Source organism: Diachasmimorpha longicaudata, chromosome 6 (genome assembly GCF_034640455.1).
Source record: "Diachasmimorpha longicaudata isolate KC_UGA_2023 chromosome 6, iyDiaLong2, whole genome shotgun sequence".
In the NCBI taxonomy this organism is placed as follows: domain Eukaryota; kingdom Metazoa; phylum Arthropoda; class Insecta; order Hymenoptera; family Braconidae; genus Diachasmimorpha; species Diachasmimorpha longicaudata.
This window is the reverse complement of record NC_087230.1, coordinates 2,914,949-2,935,530: the sequence shown is the minus strand read 5'-3', so window position 1 is coordinate 2,935,530 and position 20,582 is coordinate 2,914,949. Positions and strand designations below refer to the sequence as shown.

At 40.9% G+C, this 20,582-nt stretch overlaps 1 protein-coding gene across 4 annotated transcripts in view; it reads left to right on the top strand.

Annotated features, from left to right (window-relative positions):
- Window positions 1-20,582, top strand: part of LOC135163804 (histone-lysine N-methyltransferase SMYD3) — a 49,771-nt gene that overhangs the window by 6,986 nt on the left and 22,203 nt on the right. For all 4 annotated transcript variants that reach the window (XM_064123618.1, XM_064123616.1, XM_064123615.1 and 1 more), the window contains one exon: window positions 9,216-9,495. In XM_064123618.1, the coding sequence (XP_063979688.1) occupies window positions 9,216-9,495 (280 nt within the window). The remainder of the gene's footprint in view (window positions 1-9,215; window positions 9,496-20,582) is intronic.

Below are 20,582 nucleotides of genomic sequence, written 5' to 3'. Positions count from 1 at the left end.
CCCACTAAATAATGGTATTTCCACCCATTTTAATTCAAGAACTAATAAGGAAAGTGCAATCGATTTATCAATAACTACTAATGACATAGCAACAAATTTTGACTGGTCACCTCTCCATGATCTTCATGACAGTGATCATTTCCCTATATTAATCACCCCCCTCAAACTAGCCAATCTGAACCCACCTGTCACCTGGCCAAAATGGATTATTAAAAAAGCCAACTGGTCTGAGTACAAAAAACTAGCAAAAGCCAACATAAAGGATTTGCCAGATCTGGAGATTAGCCCCCAAAATTTAAACATAGACGAAATAATTGAAAAATTCAACCAATTTATTATTAAATTGGCGGAAAAAACAGTTCCAAAAACATCGGGGAAAAAACATAAGAAAAAAGTTGCTGGAATAAACGATGAATGCCTAAAAAAAATTAGAGATTCGAAAAGAGCATTTAGAAAAATGAAAAAGAACAAAACCATCGAAAACATAATTGAATACAAAAAATCTCGTGCATCAGCTAGGCTAACCATCAAGGAAAACAGAATAAAAACATGGAACCAATTTGTATCGTCAATCTCCAGCAGGACACCCCCATCAATTCTCTGGAAAAAAATCAAATCCTTGAAAGGCATTAGTTTTAATGAAGCTCCGCCATTTCTTGAAACACATGACTCGGAAATAATCACTGACAATATAGAGATCTGTAACAATCTTGCCCAAACATTCGCCGAAAACTCCAGTGACGAAAATTATGACCCGGACTTCCGTAAATATAAAGCTGAATTTAATTCCTCAACTCCAATAGAGACAACCCAATCTAATAGTAATGACATAATTAATATCCCGATTACAATAGAGGAACTGACACATACCTTGATGAGGGTAGGAGACACCAGCCCAGGACCTGACGAAATCCCAAATGCTTTCATAAAAAACCTTCCTCAGGAGGGATTGGAATACATAGTAAAATTGTACAATCACATTTGGAAAAATCAAGTATTCCCCCAATTATGGAGAGAGGCCATTGTTTTACCTATCCCCAAACCTGGAAAAGACCACTCCAAAGCAACAAACTACAGACCCATATCGCTGACTTGCAACCTTTGCAAGATCATGGAAAAAATAGTCAGCCATAGACTTCGCTGGTTCACTGAAAGCAATAAAATCCTTTCCCAATATCAATATGGGTTTAGAGAAAATCGCTCAACACTTGATCATCTAGTTAATCTGCAGAACGAGGCTAGTAAAGCTTTGATACAAGGAGGTCACTTGTTGGTTGTCTCTATGGATCTAGAGAAGGCTTACGAGCTAGTATGGATAGAGAGAGTCTTATCAATACTTCAAAAAATGAATATTTCCGGAAATAGCTATGCATTTGAGAAAAATTTCCTAGAAAATAGATCACTAAAGGTGAGAATAAACGATTCCCTATCAGAGAAACGAATAACAAAAAATGGACTTCCTCAAGGCTCTGTCTTGAGCGTCTTATTGTTCCTGATAGCAATTAATGACATCACAAACTGTATCGATAAACCAGTAAAAACATCACTGTTCGCCGATGATCTCACATTGTCCTGCTATGGCAAATCTATATCAACAACAACAGAAACCATGCAAAATTCGTTGAATAAGTTGCAAAACTGGTGTAAAACTAGCGGATTTAAATTTTCAAAAACAAAAACCCAGTTCATGATAATCTCTAGAAAAATGATTCCTCAAGTTCCTGACCTTCTACTTGATAATCATCCTCTAGAAAGACAGAGCCTGTTGAAGATACTAGGTATGACCTTCGATGAAAAATTGACCTGGGTTCCCCACATCAAACTCCTAAAGACGGATTGCACGAAGAGGTTAAACATCATTAAATGTCTATCATCTATCAATAATGGTGCTGATAAGAACAATCTTCTCAAAATTTACAATGCTATAATCAAAACTAAAATAGAATATGGATGTATAATTTATGATACAGCAAACAGCAATATACTGAAGAATCTTGACACAGTCCACAACTCAGCCTTGAGGCTTTGCCTGGGGGCGGTCAGATCCAGTCCAATCACCAGCCTACTAGCAGAATCAGGCGAACTATACCTTCAAGACCGAAGAAAATTATTGAGCATCAAATATGCAAGTACCTTATCATCTTCTCTAGACAACCCGACCTGGAAGTGTATCTCCGATCATCACTTCACAGAAAAATATGTGCAACACCCAATTATCCCCAAGTCTCTAGAAGCCAGACTGAATAGTTATCTCCAAGAATTGGATATCTCTCTACCAAAAACTGTCATGAGAGAAAGACTGAAAATCCCTCAATGGTCTCCTCCCCTCTTCGAAATCAATCTTGAACTAACTAAAGATGATAGAAGTTCCACCTCAGAAGATTGTTACTTGAGTCTTTTTAAAGATCAAAAAACTCGGTACAAGAAATTTCTAGAACTCTATACAGACGGTTCAGTGAAAGATGGAAAAACAGCATGTGCAGTGACAACAGAGACGGAGCTAATATACTCATCCAGACTCCCAAGCTCCTTTACAATTTTTTCAGCTGAAATATACGCAATCGAGAAATCAATTGAGCACATTGAATCATCAACGAATGGTTCAAAATCCATAGTCTACACAGACTCATGCTCTTCCCTGAGAGCTATAGGAAATAGATTCAGCAACGACCCTAGGACGAGAAATATCCAAAAAAAATTAATGGAACTAGCGGAAAAGGGTTACCATATTTGCCTTATGTGGATACCTTCGCATTGCGGCATCAAGGGAAACGAACTAGCTGATAAAAAAGCTAAAGAAGCCATTGAATTCCCAGCGATGGATGAAGAGGCACCCTCCATCTTACCAGAAATTAAGAAACTTCTTCTAAGAAAAATCAAACAAAAATGGAACAATCAATGGCAAATGCAAACCTCCAAACTGCACTCCTTCCGAACGAATATATTTGAAAAAATCTTATTCTCAACGAAAAACAGGAGAGAGCAAGTAGTGATAACTAGGCTCAGGATCGGCCATACGAACTACACACACGGTCACCTCATGACTAAGCAGCCTAAGAAAAAATGTCCTAGATGCGACACAATGTCATCGGTTACCCATCTGCTGGAATGCCAACAATTCCAACAAGAGAGGGAAAACGTCAATCTGTCAATTGAATCCCCCGAAATATTAAACAGTGATAGTAACTGCAAAAAAGTGATATCCTTCTTGAAATCTATTGACCTGTATAAAGAAATCTAATGTTTGAATCCAATATCGGTCGCTTATGACCTTGTAGTTACACAGCGACCCTAAATAAATTAAATAAATAAAACAGTTCCATTATATGCCATCGACCGATACACGGCATTCTAATGAAAGACATGTTTAATATCTGTTCCTGAATACCATTACTCCACGCTATGTAAGAAAGTTCTCAAAAATGATAAAACGGAGAAAGTTCCTAGAATGACATCTGGACCTTTATTAGTGAAAACACATACAATGAAGTGCCTCTTGGCCCTTTTCAACTCGACTAATGATGAAATAAAGTTACAATTCAGGTTTAACTTGTAATGATCTTAACTTAGATTAAATAGCTCTGAACGATTTTGCGCGCACCGCGGAAGCTTGCTTGGGAGGAAACCCAGTATCCACGACCTCCATGCAGCAGTGTTTTGTGAAGGTGTCCATACACCTCCAGGACTTCTCGGAGCAGTATACAGAGTGTCCGGTATGTGGAGTCTGATTGTGAATCGGCATGTTCTGGAGGTGATTCTGACCAGAAAAGTCCTTTTCCACCTTCCGATTGGACGCACCCCTGCTGAGATATGGGGATGAAAAGAATGGCTAATGGGGCGCGAGCATTGTGCGGCTCTACGTCTGTGTACCGTGAGTAAGCGGTGTGCGTGCTTCCCCTTCTCCACGGGCGCACGCCATCCATTGCGCTAGTGAATGAGAGAGAGAGGGAAAGATATTTCTCTCTTGCTCATTGGCACTTTCAAGACAATCCTTTGAGGGGGTGTGAATAAAAATCTATTATTACTAAGATTGGGATTATTTATTAGAATACAAGAATAACCTGATCGGATAAAAAATTTAAACAATAATCGTCGATTATTTAATAAACTAATTAATTTATGCAATTTCATGATCAGACATTTAATCTTTAAAATGGAATTCCCCACACAAAAAATCTTTTTGATAAAATGTTGTAAACCCATTTGCTTACAAGACATTTGTCAAAAAGCATTTTTAAGTAGAAACTCCGAAAATCACGGGCATCCCCCTTGGCATTCCGGATGGCATAAATTAATTAGTTTATTTAATAATCGAGGATTATTGTTTAAATTTTTTATCTGATCAGGTTATTCTTGTATTCTAATAAATAATTCCAATCTTAGTAATAATAGGTTTTTATTCACACCCTCCCTCAAAGGATTGTCTTGAAATTGCCAATGAGCAAGAGAGAAATATCTTTCCCTCTCTCTCTCTGTCATTCACTAGCTGAATGGAACGTCCACCCGTGGAGAAGGGGAAGCATGCACACCGCTTACCCACGGTACACGGACGTAGAGCCGCACAACGCTCGCGCCCCATTGGCCGTTCTTTTCATCCCCATATCTCAGCAGGGGTGCGCCCGATTGAAAGCTGGAAAAGGACTTTTCTAGTCAGAATCACCCCCAGAACATGCCGGTTCACAATCAGCCTCCACATACCGAACACTCTTTATTGTTCAGCCAACCCCTGGATGCCATTGTCTGGAAATGCTTCGGTTCCCATCGCGTTCAGCGTCGACCGAATCCAGTTTGTTATGACTGTTCTCGAGACGGGGCCATTGGCTGTGTCACCGAAGCAAAAATCTCATACTGGCTTTTAGGTCGTCCAGTCCCAGAGTACCTGACAAAGGTTCTGATCCAGGTGACGTAGCAGAGCAAGACATTCGTAAGCGTTGACAACTCCCAGCCCCACTGACAAAACTGTGCTCTATCGGTCTTGGAACCAAACGATGGCCAGAGCATGATTTCGTTGTCTGCGTTTACGAAATGATTCGGAGAGGGCTTGAGGAGTGTCAGGTCATCCACTCGTCTTCCAGAAAGACCCAATAGCGGGAAAGCCATCCTCTAAAAGGCCTTGCATGAGGATATATTCTCAGAGGAAGGAAACATTTATTTGATCAGGATCTGAACATCCCAAAGAGGCGATCAGACTCCCTTGGATCTAGCTAATGAAATCCCTTTAAGAGTCTGGGGCACCAACAAATCAGAAGCAATATCCCCGGATTAGCCGCCCAGGTTCAATGTAGCCAACACCGTGCGGTGTACCAGCATTGTGTTGTGTGTCAGACCCTCTGAAATGACGGTCGCTGTCACGAATCTTACGACTCATGTTCCATTGAGTGGTCTCGAATTCACGTGGTTCGGCTGGCACCAAGATAGCCATCAGCGATTTGGTCCTCTATAAGTCTGCAGTGGGGAACCACGCCAGCTACTTTTTCAAAGATCCTTCTCCTGTCGGGCGTAATCTCTCAAACTCCCGAGAGCTCCCACCCCCAATTCTTCAAACTGTGGATTCCGGCTGCATCGTAGTCAGGCTCACTGAGTGGTTCCTTAAGTTCCGGATTTTTCATGGAGCTGAAGTCCCCATCCCCTCTCCAGATCCTGCAGCCAAAAGGCCTTCTCCCAGATCAGGCGATGAGGTTGACTAACGGGAAGACCCATGCCAGTATCAAGTCCCACAATGGGCCGAACGCATTGATGAATTCTGTATTCAAGTCTCCGGAGTCTCTCGACGCATATCACGAAGAGGTCGACGTCGCAACGTCCCTACGTTTCGAACACCATGTCCATCAATGCTGACCGAAGGTGCCATTCAGGTAAAGAGCTGTCTTGTGACAATTGCTCTGCTATCCTGGTCAATTGATTGCGGAAGTGTTCTGTCGAAAGGATTAGCTCGTCTACAAGTGTCAGTACCTCGAAGGAGAACTTCGATAAATCCAGCGGACTGGTTTCTCCTTCTTTTCTGACATAGATCAACAGGATGTGATTCTCCGAGTGTACTAAAATGTGAGAGCTCCTCTTGCTCGAGAGCTACGAAGACGGCAAACAACTCGTTGGTGACTGCCATTTCCTCTGTGAAAGAGACCAGATGCCTGACAGATATCTCTCGTTGATCTGGGTTCCCCAGCCCGAGTTAGTCACATCCGGCATCACGAAAACCGAGACTGGAGGTTTGCGAAGATAGTTGGCGGAGGCCACAACTCCTAGTCATCATTCCAAGTCAATTCTCGTTGAAGGAGGCAGCCTTCGTTACTCTCTCGGTCGATTCTGTTTGAAGGTGCTGAGGAATCTTCAAAGGTAACAACAATGAAGACGCCCTCTGGAGATGACCAATGGCGCGAAGTTCTGGGACTGTAGCTGGGCTTTGTTTGCTCAACTCCCGATCCAGGAGAGCTTGCACTAGCTGCTTTATCAACAAGTACTGTTTGTCCTCTGGCAACCCCAAGAAATAGTGCTGCGTATCCTACGTGAAACTTAGAAATTCGGTCTGTGGCCTGAGTGTCTGCGAGCATTTCCCGTGAATTCCTAACCAACCCAAATGTTTCACGAGTATTAACGCCTCCGCAGTCTAGACTATCAACCTGTCTCCGGACTGAGAGGCCAGGAGTAGATTGTCTAGACAGATTAGAACTTTCACCCTTCGCCAATGGAGGGTTTCCGTTAACCAATTTGTAACTAACGCCAAGAGGTGAGGGGCAGCTGACCCACCGAAGGGCGAGCAGTATCTTCACCTGGGATAAATTCAATGTTGTCATTCAAGTGGGAAATCAACTAGAATAGCTGGACATCTGCATGGCGGTTGAGATTTCTCAGGTCGAAAATCTGTGTGAAGCCTTCGTTGCTCTTCTCTATCAGAAACACCTTGGAGGAAAAACTCGGACCTTGGTCATTATAAAATTGTAGAGATCCCTGCTACTGGGTGGTAAATGTCGATCGTCGGAAGATGACCATGATTGGCGGTCGTCAGCTGAAGGAGATCCGAGCTGTTCTCATCTCTCTGGGAAAAACGCTAAGCGGTCCTCCCACTAGCTCCTGGGGTCGGGTATGGTCACTTTTCACTTTTGGTGAGAACGAAATCAGGAGGTCCAAGGAAGCCCAAACTGGCTAAGCTGGTTAAGCTGACCTTGGACCTCTTGAGCTCACTTTTCCCTTTGGGGGGCCCGAGGCAAGGATGTGTAAAAGAGGTATACCGAGATCTCGTAGATAACGACGTCACCGATAATTCGAGGGTCTTGCGCGATCACTTTCTTTTTTGCCAGGCAAATTCCTGTGCTCCCCGTAAATCGGAGTATCTAGCGAAATTTGGGTACTTCCTAGAGATGAAATCAAGGGTAGTAAATGCTCTCTCTCGAGGAGATGTTCACTGGGCGGAGGAGTCCTACGTAAGGCTTTTTTTCACTCTCCTGCAAATCATGATCCTTTCACGCAACCGCATGGTTAGATAAGGAGTAGGACCAATCAACTCAAGACGTGAAAAGGGTTAGAAAAGTAAAAAAAAATCTCAAACCAGACATTTTTCTGGAGCGAATTGAGTTCTCCAACAAAAGTAAATCCAAAAATTTCGCTGTCTCCCGCCGATTCGTTAATACGACTCAAAAACTCGACTGATAGATAACTTATCTCAGTTTACCACTTCGTTACTGATCTATAATTGTAGAAATTTCGAGTGTTCGACTCCCCTGCATCATAGGGAAGGTAGTGATTTCTAGAAGCCACGGATGATCCGTGTGCCCATTCAATGAGTAACAAAATTAAACTCACCTTAAGCTTACGCCGTAGCAAAACACGTGTTGGTGATTATTACCCCTCCTTCCCTCTCATATTTGAAGTAATTTGCAGGGCGAAGCCGTAGATGACCTCTCGTTCTGTGCCGATAGGCACTCGGTTTTTATTTGACAGCTCTCCACAAATTGTTCAATAATTCGAATAATTTATTGTTATACCGAGAGTAGTGGCCGTGCGGTTAAAGTGCCAGACTGGTATGTGGTGATCAAGACTAGTAGGCGATGATCAACAATTTGTAACGTTAGTCCCACAGTTTCACTACCGAGTGGTAGTCTCGTCAAAGAGACGACTGTATCTAGATCGGTTCTTCCTTCGTCCTTCGGCGGAAGGGGCGGGGGTGGAATGGGCACAAACGGTAAAAATCCTACAAGCTATACGAACAGAAAATATATATTTTTTTTATATTTACTGTCTAGGTTCCTCAGTATATTTGCGCTCATGTAGGGCCGTAGAAATTAGTTGATTCTTCAAAAACAATGCACCATTTGTCTTTGTTATTCAAATCGTGCACGGTCGAGTTCTTCGCTTCGTTAACCGCTATTACTTTCAGCTGATTCAATGAATTTCTATCTCTTCAGAGACACGGCAAGATGTTAATGATTAGGACGAGCCCTGTTAGTCCATATAATATGCCTACCAAGTTGTAAAAAGCTACTGAGGTATTCTTCATTTCAAATTCTTTTCATTCATTTCATATCTTTCAGAGATTTCAATTTAATTTATTTCTTAGTATTATAACAAAGCGGGACGTCATTAATGAATACAGCATTTCATTCGTATAAAAGAGATTGAAAATGATGGATTATTTTGAGAGTTAAATTTTTATTCGTCTTCCTAGTGATCGGTGATTTTCATAGCATATTTGGATACAAGTGCGACGGGGTGATCACGAGTGTGGGGTTCCATGTCACATGTCCCTGCCGCATGTGTATCCGAATTATAGTTTTTGTTAGTGATGTTCCGTTCAGCGCGTGGCGAGCTGTGCCATTTTTCGTTGACCAGTCAACGAAAAGGTATTTTTAGTCACTGCTGCTACGTTCAGCCCGTGTTGAAAAGTGCCTTTTCGTTTACAAGTAAACGAAAAAAGATACAGTTCGCCACTCGCTGAACGTAACATCACTAACAAAACTATAGTCCGGATACACGTGTGACGGGGTGTGATTGGCACCCTCGGCTTCACCTCGCGTCGCCAACTTCACGATCGTTGCCACGCCGTTGCACTTGTATCAAAATATACTATTTCGACACGGGCTGAATGTAGCAGCAGTGCTATATGATCGAATTTCTATATCTCGGTTCAATTAGTACAACCAGGATTGCTAACTATTCCAAAGCTTTTCCATTAATTTCAATTGATAACTGATTTTTCTTTCGTGTGTTTTTTTACTCAGGTACGCATTACCTACATCGATGTACTGAAGGACACAAATACAAGACGTGCAGAGCTAAAAAAATCGTATTACTTTTTGTGCGAATGTGAGCGATGTAATTGTCCAGAGACCATCGAAATTGCCGCAGCCTGTCCAAATAAAGAATGTACATATCCATGTCAATCTCGTGATTCCCACTGTATTAAATGTGGTGAGAAGTTTTCCAAGGGGTTTGCAGAGTGTTTCGATGAAGTTAGCGAATTGTCTGCTTTTCACCTAGACAAAATGTCACATACAGCATGTAAGTATCATTTTCCACTCTTAATAGAATATATATCCTAGGCAGGAACCTTTATCAAGAGAATATTGGAAAAGAGTTAAAGTTGAATATTTAATTGAAAAATGTTGCTCCAAAGCTTTTATTTTGAAGTGAAACTTCTTTGCGCTCGTTGGACTGTAATTCCAATATCCAGTATGTAACGAAAAAGAGACAGAAAAAGAGAGGGGATAGCGCGCATGGTGGGGCAGTCGGACGGAAAGAGACATGGGAGAAAAACGAAAACGCGATAGATTCGGAGTAAGAAAATGACTCATTTTGTTAATAGGATGAACAATACTAATAAAACCTTTTTAATAATATCGGGATAGTTCACTGGGAATTACCAATCCAGTGGCATCAAATGCTTTTTACACATTTGAAAGTCATGAAATCTCCGGTCTAAATTATCCTCCAGTAAAATTCCCGAATTTTAAGCGGTACGAAAATGAGAATTTCCTATTTTATTTAAATATATACTGTAATATGAATATTGGAGATCAATTTCCTTGATTTTTCAATGAAATCGTAAATTTCCTGATTTTTTGTCTTATATGGGCTTCGGTGTCACTGTTCCCCGAATTCGAAAATGCATTGACAGCAATTTCCTTGTATTCCGTTCATTTTCAGGGAAATATGGAACAGAAATTGACTATTCTATTTGGTTTCTCCACGAGATCCCGAATTTTCAATGACAAAATGTTCTGAAATCTTCCTGTGTGGCTCAATAAAAAGTTCCGAAAATTATCACAAAAAATTCAGACAAAATTTTTTAACAGTCTATGGCTAAGAAGTTTCACTTCTGTCGTGCATAAATTTCATGTACATATTTTTTTTATCACTGCGAGCTTCCCAAACACTATCAATCTAAATTTGTTGAAACTGAAAAAATTGCGAACGTCTTCAAAGGAACTTTTCAATGAATACAGAAAAATAAGTGAATGAAAATGACAATATTGACCTTTCTGCTACCCTCAAGTGTTACGCATCAATTTATTGTGCGGAGTGTATTTCGATCTGTCTTGCGCTACGTATCGTTCAAGAAAATCCACAGCGAAAATGCCCCAGTCTCTCTGACTCTCTTAGTGCTCTCCAAGGTCTCAACTCGAGTAGATTAACGGTGAAATCCAACCCATAGATAACAGTGATTAGGGACAAATACAACGAAATCATGAAAGGGAACGGAAATGAATACCTTGCCACAGAGGCAATGAGAGAGGGTGGTAATGCAACTGACGAGCGCCTGGATGAATATCGTGTTCCTCATACTGATTTCAGAAATACATTGAAAAAAGAAAAACTGTCGAATAACGAATGAAATTTCTTCCTGAGCGTGAGTCTTCAATATTTTAACTGGTTCTACAAGGAGTTCTTCAACCGTATCAGAGTGAACCAGTATCATCTTGCAGCTCCACATATTTTGTGGAGCTCGCCACGGTATCATCTTCAGAGAACAAAATTGTATAGCAAACTAAGAACCAAGAAGTGTTCCCCTTCCTTACACCACATGTGAAATTAATTTTTCAAAAACTGTTTGGAGAAATTTCAAAAGGTTCTCTGCATTTCTTCGAGCCAGTTTCATGATGGAATAATCCCCTCTAGTGACAGTTAATGGAAATCATCGATGGAGAAACGCTGGAGTTTAAGAGAGTTTTGTTATTTTCGAGCAGCCGTTCCAGTTCACTATCGCCGTTGCTTGTCCTAAATTCTGTCAGCACTGACAATCGTGGACATGCTGATGGCACTGATTGTGGAGAGCGCGTACGCTACTACGTTCTCAACGGTTTTCAGATAGATGATCTCTGTTGTGAACTGGGAGATGAAGTCAAGCTGGTGAACATCTCGAGGTGAGGTTTCCCCCCCCCCCTGCTCCCCTAGGGAGGTAGGAGGTTCTACTCCTTTTTTACTGAAAGGCATAGACGAGTGGCTCGTGGTCTGTTTTTATGACAAAATGACACACCTCCAGTATGTAACGGAAGAATTCCATTGGCGGCGGAGATTGCCAGTAACTCTCTCTTTCCCTGGTCCAGTGCCTGTTTGAAAATCGTACGATATCTAGTTAAACACGCAGATATCAGCAGTAGGTTGACATCGTCCTTGGCTGGTGTATTGAATTGGTTCAATACTGTGTTCGATTTTGAACACTCTGGAGTTGTAAGGTCCAGAGTTCTGACCTACACAGAATAGTATCGCAATTCTTGCTACACGCCAATTTTTTCTTTGTGTAGCTAGTTATTGTGATGAGGGGAGTTTTTTGGATAAAGGAAAAGAACATTGTGATGAGGTTTGAATTATCACTCACGATTGTATCTTAAATTTGAATTTATTATAGACGACAAAATATAAAAGACTGAAGACCTCCAATGAGGTGAATATTTTGCGGTTGGGATGGCTACTGAGGAGTAGTAATATTTTTGGAGGCAACTTAGAAAATGTTAAGTGGGAGAGATGAAAAAATGGAAAAGAAAAAAGTTTTCTGGAAATGCCATGTGATTGGTGAAATTATCTATGATGGGACGGACCATATCATGATTGGATAGGTGCAAGTAGGGAGAGAGCGAGAGTTCGAAACATTTCTCTTCTTGAGCACTTTCAAACACTTCAAACATATGGCCAAGGTCGATGTATTCTTGGAGACACCGCAGACTACTATTTTTCTAACTCTGGATTACTTTGGAATTTTCATATCAACGATTTGAAACGTTTTATTGCAATTTCGCGAGCACTTTCCAATTGAGACTTCTTCCCGTTGAATGGTAAGGCCACTGCATATCTCCCCATTACATCGCGAGTCGTATGCTCTTTAAAATGATCCTCACAGGGTTGTTCCTTCGTCAAAAAATGTGCGGCAGTATTGACATCATCCATTATCCAGAATTTTTTAAATTGAGTCTCAATGGAAGCAGCATAAGATTGAACTGGGCCTTTTCTGGAGAGTGGTTTTTTCGCCAGTGCGCTTCCACCGATGATCCACCGCAAACGAGTTTCTTGAAGAATCATATCTGGCTCACCGGGGTCCTTCAATGGGATTCGACCTTGACAGAGAGGGAAGTGCAATACCAACACTTAAGTGGATGACAACAGGTGCAGGTTGATCGAAAGCTGGACTTGCTAATTGCAAGTGTTTCGAAATGTTGAGGACACTGCGATTTATCGGCTGCATGGGAAATCAATTGCCAATATTTGGGACGGTTAAAAAAGTGAACGTCCTGGCGTACCCATTCAATCTCAAATTCATCGTTGCTGCGACCACGTGATTAGTTGAAGAATTCGAATTGGTCATTGCTTCGATTGACAGTTTACTTTTCTAAGAGCAACTCGAATTCTTTTGCAAAACTCTCTGTCATGAAGTTTGAGCTCGATCCAGTATCCAATATGGCGCGGAAACGGATAGGTTTCTTGGCAGCATCTAACACAGTCAGAATAGCAGTGACGATAGCATCCCTGTTTGGAAGAGAGGCGACGAGAACGGTCGCTGTAGGACGAGTTCCGGAAATTTGTCAAATCATCACCCTGTAAATGAATTAGGACATTGGGTGATTTTTTGAAGATGGACCACTTGTCTGCCTTGCAAAAGGGAGTTTCATGATTACCACGGAAAGAATTGAGGAACAGTTTTGCTTCAGGGGCTGCATTAATTCAAGCTGGCAAACATAGAGCAAGGAATTTTTTACAAGTTTCCAATGTGTGCTGCGCAGTCCATTTTGGATAATTTGTTATCTCGGTCCCAGTGAACAGTGTTTAAACTTTGTGAGTATGGTTTCCGTTTTTGTGTTTATTTTGAGAACCACTGGAGATATAGCTCTGGTTCCCTCTGGATATTCTGGAAGAGGTGAGATGAATGGCTTGGTCTCGGAGGAATTTGCGGAGTTCTGCAGCACTAGGAATTTTATTACCTTGTTCTGACCTATTCCATTCTCTCTCAGTTTCCTTGTTTATCCTTCGCATGATGTGAGAAATGAGATTATTCCAATTTTGAACAGTTTCCCGAAATGCCTTCATGGCGAGAGTGTATCTGGAGGATATTGACCAACTTGCGAATTTCTTCGGGAGAGCTGTTCTTCATTGCTAGGGTGTCATAGAAAAGATGACAGTGACGAAAAACTAAAATGTACTCAATGCTATACGTGGACTCTAGTAACTTGCATGCAACAGCATAGTTCTCATCAGTCGTTGTAAAAGCATCAATCATTGTATGAGGCTCATCAGTTAGAGTCTCTCATAGTCGTGGATAAATTTCAAAAACCAATCTCGACAGGGACGATAATTTTCAATTTTACCGTCGAATTCTTTAACCTCCGCCTCTGGCATTGAGAAAGGGTAATCCGTGCTCCGTAATACCGACGTATAAGAATGTTCGCGTACGGGAGCCTAATTTGCGATAATGGCTTCGCGATGAGGGTCTCTGAATTTTCTTCCAATGGCCTGCATATCATCATAATCAAACCTGATATTTTCCGCTTCTTCGCTGTGATCTCCGTTAGGTTCAAGTATCATAAGTTCTCGCTCAATATTTACCAGATTCGCGATGCCCTCCTCAATTTTTGGTAGAATTCAATTGATGGTACCATTACTCGCAAACAGTCCAGCAGTTCTCAGATGATTAGTTAATCTAGTAATTCTTCCTTTACGTTGACCGCACGTTTGAAAGAGAGCAGCACTTTTAGCTTTTTGAACTTCGTTTAATTCAACCATGGTAATCGAGAGGCGAAAAAAAGTGAAGGAAATTTGAGAATGATGAGGTCTCACGATTCAGAAATGGTATAAGCTTGCCGTTGAGTAGTATTTGCATTAGCGGATGGTGGTGGATGCGGCGTGGCTGTCGCAGCTCCCTGGTACTCCATGACTGCGGCTTCGCTTCTTGTGTAGTTGGGTGCAATGGACACTTTGTGCGGGGTAGTTGTCGTGGTGATCAACTCAAAGTAAAAATAGTCTTCAAGTTTGACACTTCCCTACGGTTGTCAATCGCATGTCTAATACTGCTTGGTGCGGCAACACTGTCTCCTAGACTGCTATTCACGAAAAGTAATTCGAAAGCAGCGATGTTCTTGATTAGGTGAAAGGAACAAATAATCACAATCACTGTTGGATTCCCGCAATAAATTCAATAACACAGAATTTATAATTAAATAAAACTGATATTTATTCCGAAATTCGCGCAACGTATTGAGTAGACTCAGTGCTCTCGATGAAGTTCGGAATCTTACTAACTAACAAAATAATGTCGCAGTCCTCAGTTCCTTACCTGAGGATACAAAAAGAATATTGGAGGGGATGGAGGGAAGCATGCCTGTATTTTGGGTATGCAGATGGTTGCTTTTAGCAAATGGAAAATATGAAAAATTCGTCGTGGCGCCAGGGTTTATGGTGGGCTTAAGAGTTGGGTCAGACGTAGTTGGGGTATGCCCCAAGCAATAAATGAGTGGGAAATAGAAATATTAATATAAAATATAGCGTAAAATATAGGGGTATACGACATCACACTAATTGATTTACACAAATAATTGAAAAATCTTTGATTTAAATAACTGTTGTACTTGATGTACCTGACAAAATCATTATAATTGGGATATTGGAAAATTGAGATCAGGACTAAAGGCTGTCTCGATTTATCTCTTTAGTTTCCGTTTTTGAACTGAACTAAAACTAGAGCTCTTCAATTTAACTTTTCACACCAAAAAAAGTGGGGATGAAAATGTGTTTGTGGAAAAACTATTGGGAGGATATGACAAACAATGGGAGGTCTATGTAGCAGACTCTAGGCTTTTCTTAAGGATATAAAAACAAGGGAAAAATGAAAAGGCTGGCATGCTCTGTTAATTCTGAAATTCTATTTCCTATAAAAGGTTGTGACTAATTTTTATACTGCACAAAGGCTTCTCTCATTATTTTCAGCATTTTTCTGTTTATTTTTCCTAAATCTACGTGACAGACCTAAAGTTAAAATTCGAGATTGTGCCTGTTCTTCTGACAAGTCGAGAAATTTATGATCTTCAACGGTCGGTTTCAAAGTTCTATAATATTTAAGACCGAACACACTCCCCCTTGAGAGACTATACTTTAGTGTATCAATTAACATAATAGAATACCATGAGCAAAAATTATGGAAAAACTTATTTAAAACATAAGGTAGAAGAATAAAATCACATGAACTTAAAAAATCTATGAGTCGTTAATGTCCAGTTGAGTGTCTTTTTCACTTTTTTTCATCGATTAATAAAAGCGAAAGTTTTCTAATGTTTCTTTCTAATTCACCTTTTACAGTTTTAACTGTAACCACACGTATAACACCATCACTACCTGGATACATTTCAATGACTCGACCTAATGGCCACTGCCGAGGTGGTAGGTTATCCTCTCTTAGTATAACAACAGTCCTTTTTCGAATTTCGTGGCTGCCCTGGTTCCATTTGTGCCTGAGATTTTGTTCGTTGATGTATTCCTTATACCATCGTTTCCAGAATTCCTATGGTCTCTTCTGAATTCATTCTCAAGATGACAATCAATTGTTTGGTGTCTTGCTGAAATCTGATTCTGGTAAACTCATTAAAGAATCGCCAATAAGGAAATGTCCAGGAGTGAGAACGATTAGATTGTTAGGGTCAGTAGCTATAGGCGTCAAAGGACGGGAATTTTAAATGGCTTCGATCTCAATTACCAGGGTAGTAAATTGCTCTAAAGTAACTAAGTCATCACAAATTCTTTTTAAATGATGCTTAAAGGACTTAACACCAGCTTCCCAGAGCCTGCCGGAATGAGGAGAAAGAGGAGGAATGAAGTGCCAACTGATTCCTTCGTTAGCTAGATCTCGTTGAATTTTGTTATTATGCTCGCTGGATTGAAGAAACGGATACAGCTCTTCAATTTCGTTATTTGCGCCAATGAAGTTGGTGCCGTTGTCTGAATGGATATTTTTTTGGTTTTCCTGGGCGAGCAATAAATCGTTTCAAGGCGGCCATAAACCCTTTGGTAGTCAGGTCGGTCACTACTTCTTCTAAATGAACTGCCTTTATCACTAAGCAGACAAATACTGCAACCCAAATTTTTACTCTGTTTCTATTGCGAAATTTCTTTTCTTTTTCTTTTCGTTTGCAAAGGGTCTAGCTTCTGTAATTCTTGCTCTTAAAATATTGCCCATATAAAAAAAAAGAGTTGCCTCCGAAGCATCAGTAGGTGAAGCTTTCGACTATGCTGTACCTCGCAATTGCATACCAGCATTTGTTTTGTCTCATTTATCGGCTTGCTCTTTTTGCTGTTTTAAGTTTTTCCACATTCATACTGTCAATAGTTTGGCTGTGGTGTTTATTTATCCTCGCATCATCATGTGAGAACACGAGTGGACCTACATCTTTTAAGTGGGTTCCGAACCACTGAATCTTTATTTTTCTCCTCCACCTATTACTGGGTGTCTCTGTATATTCTTTATTGCTAAGGGATTTTTGAGGGTTTTGCTTGCTCTCACTATGCGTCCTCCCCTGGAGGCTTTTGTAATTTGAGTTCCCGAGCGTCCATGGCTATTTTCTCTGTAAGCTGATCTTTTGCAAAATCCTGAAAGATCCGAAATGATTTTTCATTTTGAGCAAACTCTTGTACGTTCATCACGCTCATGCCCAACCGCTTCATGTACTTCTCTCTCCGAAAATCGTACCTGTCGCAGTCGTTCAGAACGTGACTATCCGTTTCTTCTTCACCACACGGGCACAGATCTGAGTCTATGGACCCATGCTTCTGAAGTCTGCTCTTCAAATTGCCCTGACCGGTCATGATGTGAATGACAAATCTATTTGGAAGAAGCCATTCAGCCTTTATTCTTCTGGTCACATCTGGCAAATATCTGAAATTGGTTCTACCCTTTTCAGAGTTTTCCCACTCTCTCTGCCAGATTTAATTAATTTTACAATCAATATCTTTTAGGACTCGTGCTTTCCATTTTTCTAGCCTTTCCCCGGAATTCCGCGTCTCGGGGTCATATACAAGATCCTCGATCTCTATTTTCTTCCCTTTTCTCAGATTGTATTGCGCTGTTCTGCAGATACATTCCAGTGTGACGGGCCCATTCTCCGTCAGAACCGTCAGCGCTTGCGTTGAAACGGTTCGATATGCACCTGTGAATTTGATCAGCGCAAATCTCTGAACCATGTCAAGTTAAACCCTGACATGTTTTAACATTCTATCATGCCATCCTGCTGCCGCGTAGGTAGCTATCGGCACGAAGAGACCTTTGTATATTGTTCCCATCGCTTTTGGACCTATTCCCCATTCTCTTCGGGCCACTCTGCCTAGCCTTTCAAATAGGTTCTTGGTTCCCTCTGAGACTTTTCTCACGTGTTCTGCTACACTTAGGCCTGTACCAAAGGTGATTCCTAGGTACTTGTAGTATTCTGTTCTTTTCACTCTGGTTCCTTTGATTCTGATATCCAGAGACGTCTTCTTGTGAAAGTTCCCTTTGGCAAGTAACATTTCACACTTATGTTGCAGCTAGCGTGAGCTTGTTCTCGTCACATCATCGAACTATCGCTTCCAGTGCAGCTTGGCCTTTTTCCTCTAAATCTCTTCGCCGTGTCCTTCAATTAAGACTACTTGGTTGTCAGCATACGCTAGTGTCTTGCAGCTCATATTTCCAAGTATCTTCAGATTCGAGTCGAAGATACGGTTCCAAGGTGTGGGTCTGATGACTGAGCCCTGAGGGAAGCCCTTGTTCACAGGCTTGACGATCTCATGAGCAGACTCTCTCATCATTACCTTCCTGTTACAGAAGTAATTGTTGACGAGCAAGTATAGCTTTTTGAGGCAATCCTTCTCTCTGAGCGCTCTCAAAACACTGGGCCACCACACATTACGGAAGGCACCTTTTATGTCGAGAAAAATGACCATAACTTATTTTTGACTTGAGTTTTTCACTATATTTCTGAACTGGACTATAGCGTCTTCCGTGGATCTACCGCATCTGAAGCCATATTGATTTTGGGATAATTGTGGTTCAATTACCCCAGTTAGTTTCGTTAGCATAAGTGCTTCCAGTATCTTACCGAGGATTGGTAGGAGACAGATTGGCCGATACGATGACGGGTCTGTTTCGTCTTTGTCAGGGCCCTTCTTGATTGTTACTACTCTCCCGGTTTTCCATGAATCTGGAAAAAGGAAGTGTATAAGACAGGCGTTGTATATTTTAAGCAGGTCTTCATTTATTATTGGCATTGCAGCTTTTAATATATCCAAGCTGAAGTTGTCTGGCCCGGGGACTTTTTTCAACTTCATCTTGTTTATGCATACTGTTAACTCTTCCTTGGTGAAGAGTTCCATTTTGCCTTTTGGTGTTCGCTTGTTCAGGGCCCGGAATATTGCCCAAAATATAGTTGCTTTTCGGAGGATGAGCCTTGACGCAGGTAGTACAGTTGTTTATCACCTTTCGTACCCGATGACGTCCGTCGAGTAACCAATATTTTCTTCGAAGAGCATATAAAGTTGTTTGAGCTCCGGAGTGAAGATTAGTAATGTGTTCATTTTTTTATAAAAAGTGTGGTAATATGATGCCCCTCTGGAATTAGTAAAGGATGTTTTTGGTCATATGGGATATGTGCGTTTTTCAATCGTCCACCGACTCGTAGTAATTCATTTTCGTCTAAAAATAAATCAAATTTCTTCCATTTGTGATTGGGAGATAATTGATGATTTTTCTTGATTTCTTTTTGTTGAGGTTTAGGTAGGGTGTGAAACGCAATAAAACACTTTCATATAGGTAATAATGGATATAGTTTATTGTAATGTTCGTTCTCGTATCAATTGTTCTGTCGTAACTTCGCATATATATATTCATACCCTAGGTGGTATGACAGTTGCTTTTATTTCTTCTCGTTGATTTTGTTAATTAAAGGTTTGAATGATAATAAAAACTTCACACAATTTTTGTTTGGGAAAAAGCCGTTATGGCATAAAAACCCCAAGATGTATTTAAATGATTGATTACACCAACTGAGAACAATCAATTTATCAATAATGGTCTAATCACTCGTTTGGCTGCAGCCCACACAGTTGACACACACGTACACTTTTATTGCTAAATTATAACTAGAATGAATAAGATCAGTTTGTTGGATCCAAATCTTATGTTTGATATCCAACAATAATATGTGACTTCACTAGTTGATTGAGAGTTTAACTCTCGTGTGGTGATGTCCAGGGGTTACCCAGGAGGTTAAATTAAATTAATATTTTGCTGATTATTTCTATATATTAACGAAAAATATGAATAGAACTGTAAAGACGACTGTATTGATTATGATTATTTCTCGTTATTGATTATTTTTGTATTCCGATCGCGAATATATCAATTGATTTCAATGAGACAAGAATTTCCGCAAAGAAAGCGTGACCTTTCACTTCGCACTTTCACTTGAGAAGAAGGGCCCATATTCAAACATTCGGATGAGGACTCAGCCCATCCCCAAAACCGAAAACACCGGAAGCGCCAAAGCGCACGCACAACGAACCATTTGAATCCTAAATAGTCGCCGCGCGCGCGCCGGAGACAATTGTGTGCGTTCCGGCCGGAGCGGAGAGAGCCGAACCTCCGTTCATTCGGAGAGAGAGAAAGGCAGAGAAGGATGTTTCGACTTCCGTCGCAACATCCCTCATGAACAGAAACTATGTTATTTCCATTGGGCGACAGTGGAATTATACATATATATCACTTGTTGAGAGATCTTCACGGGGCGCAAGTCCGTGCACGACTGACTAGATCGGGCGGGGACACGTGCCGCGTTAGCGGTACCCAAGACTGCCGTTAGAGGCACATATAATCTTAACACTTTTATTTCGATCGAAACTTCTGAACGCTGAATGAGTTTAATTATCTCATTATTTGCTTGATTTAATTTGGAAGCTGAAAGTAGGCCCTTTTGTTTGTTCTTGAAGCGTAGCGCAATGGCGAACAATCTTCTCAAGTAGCGGATGGAAGAAAAGCGTAATATATACGCTACCGTATATTTTTCTTCAGCGGAAGTGCCTGGGAGTTTTTCATCAATTTTTTGTGTGGTCTCAGTTTCCTTTCGGTTTTGCAGATCAACGAGTAG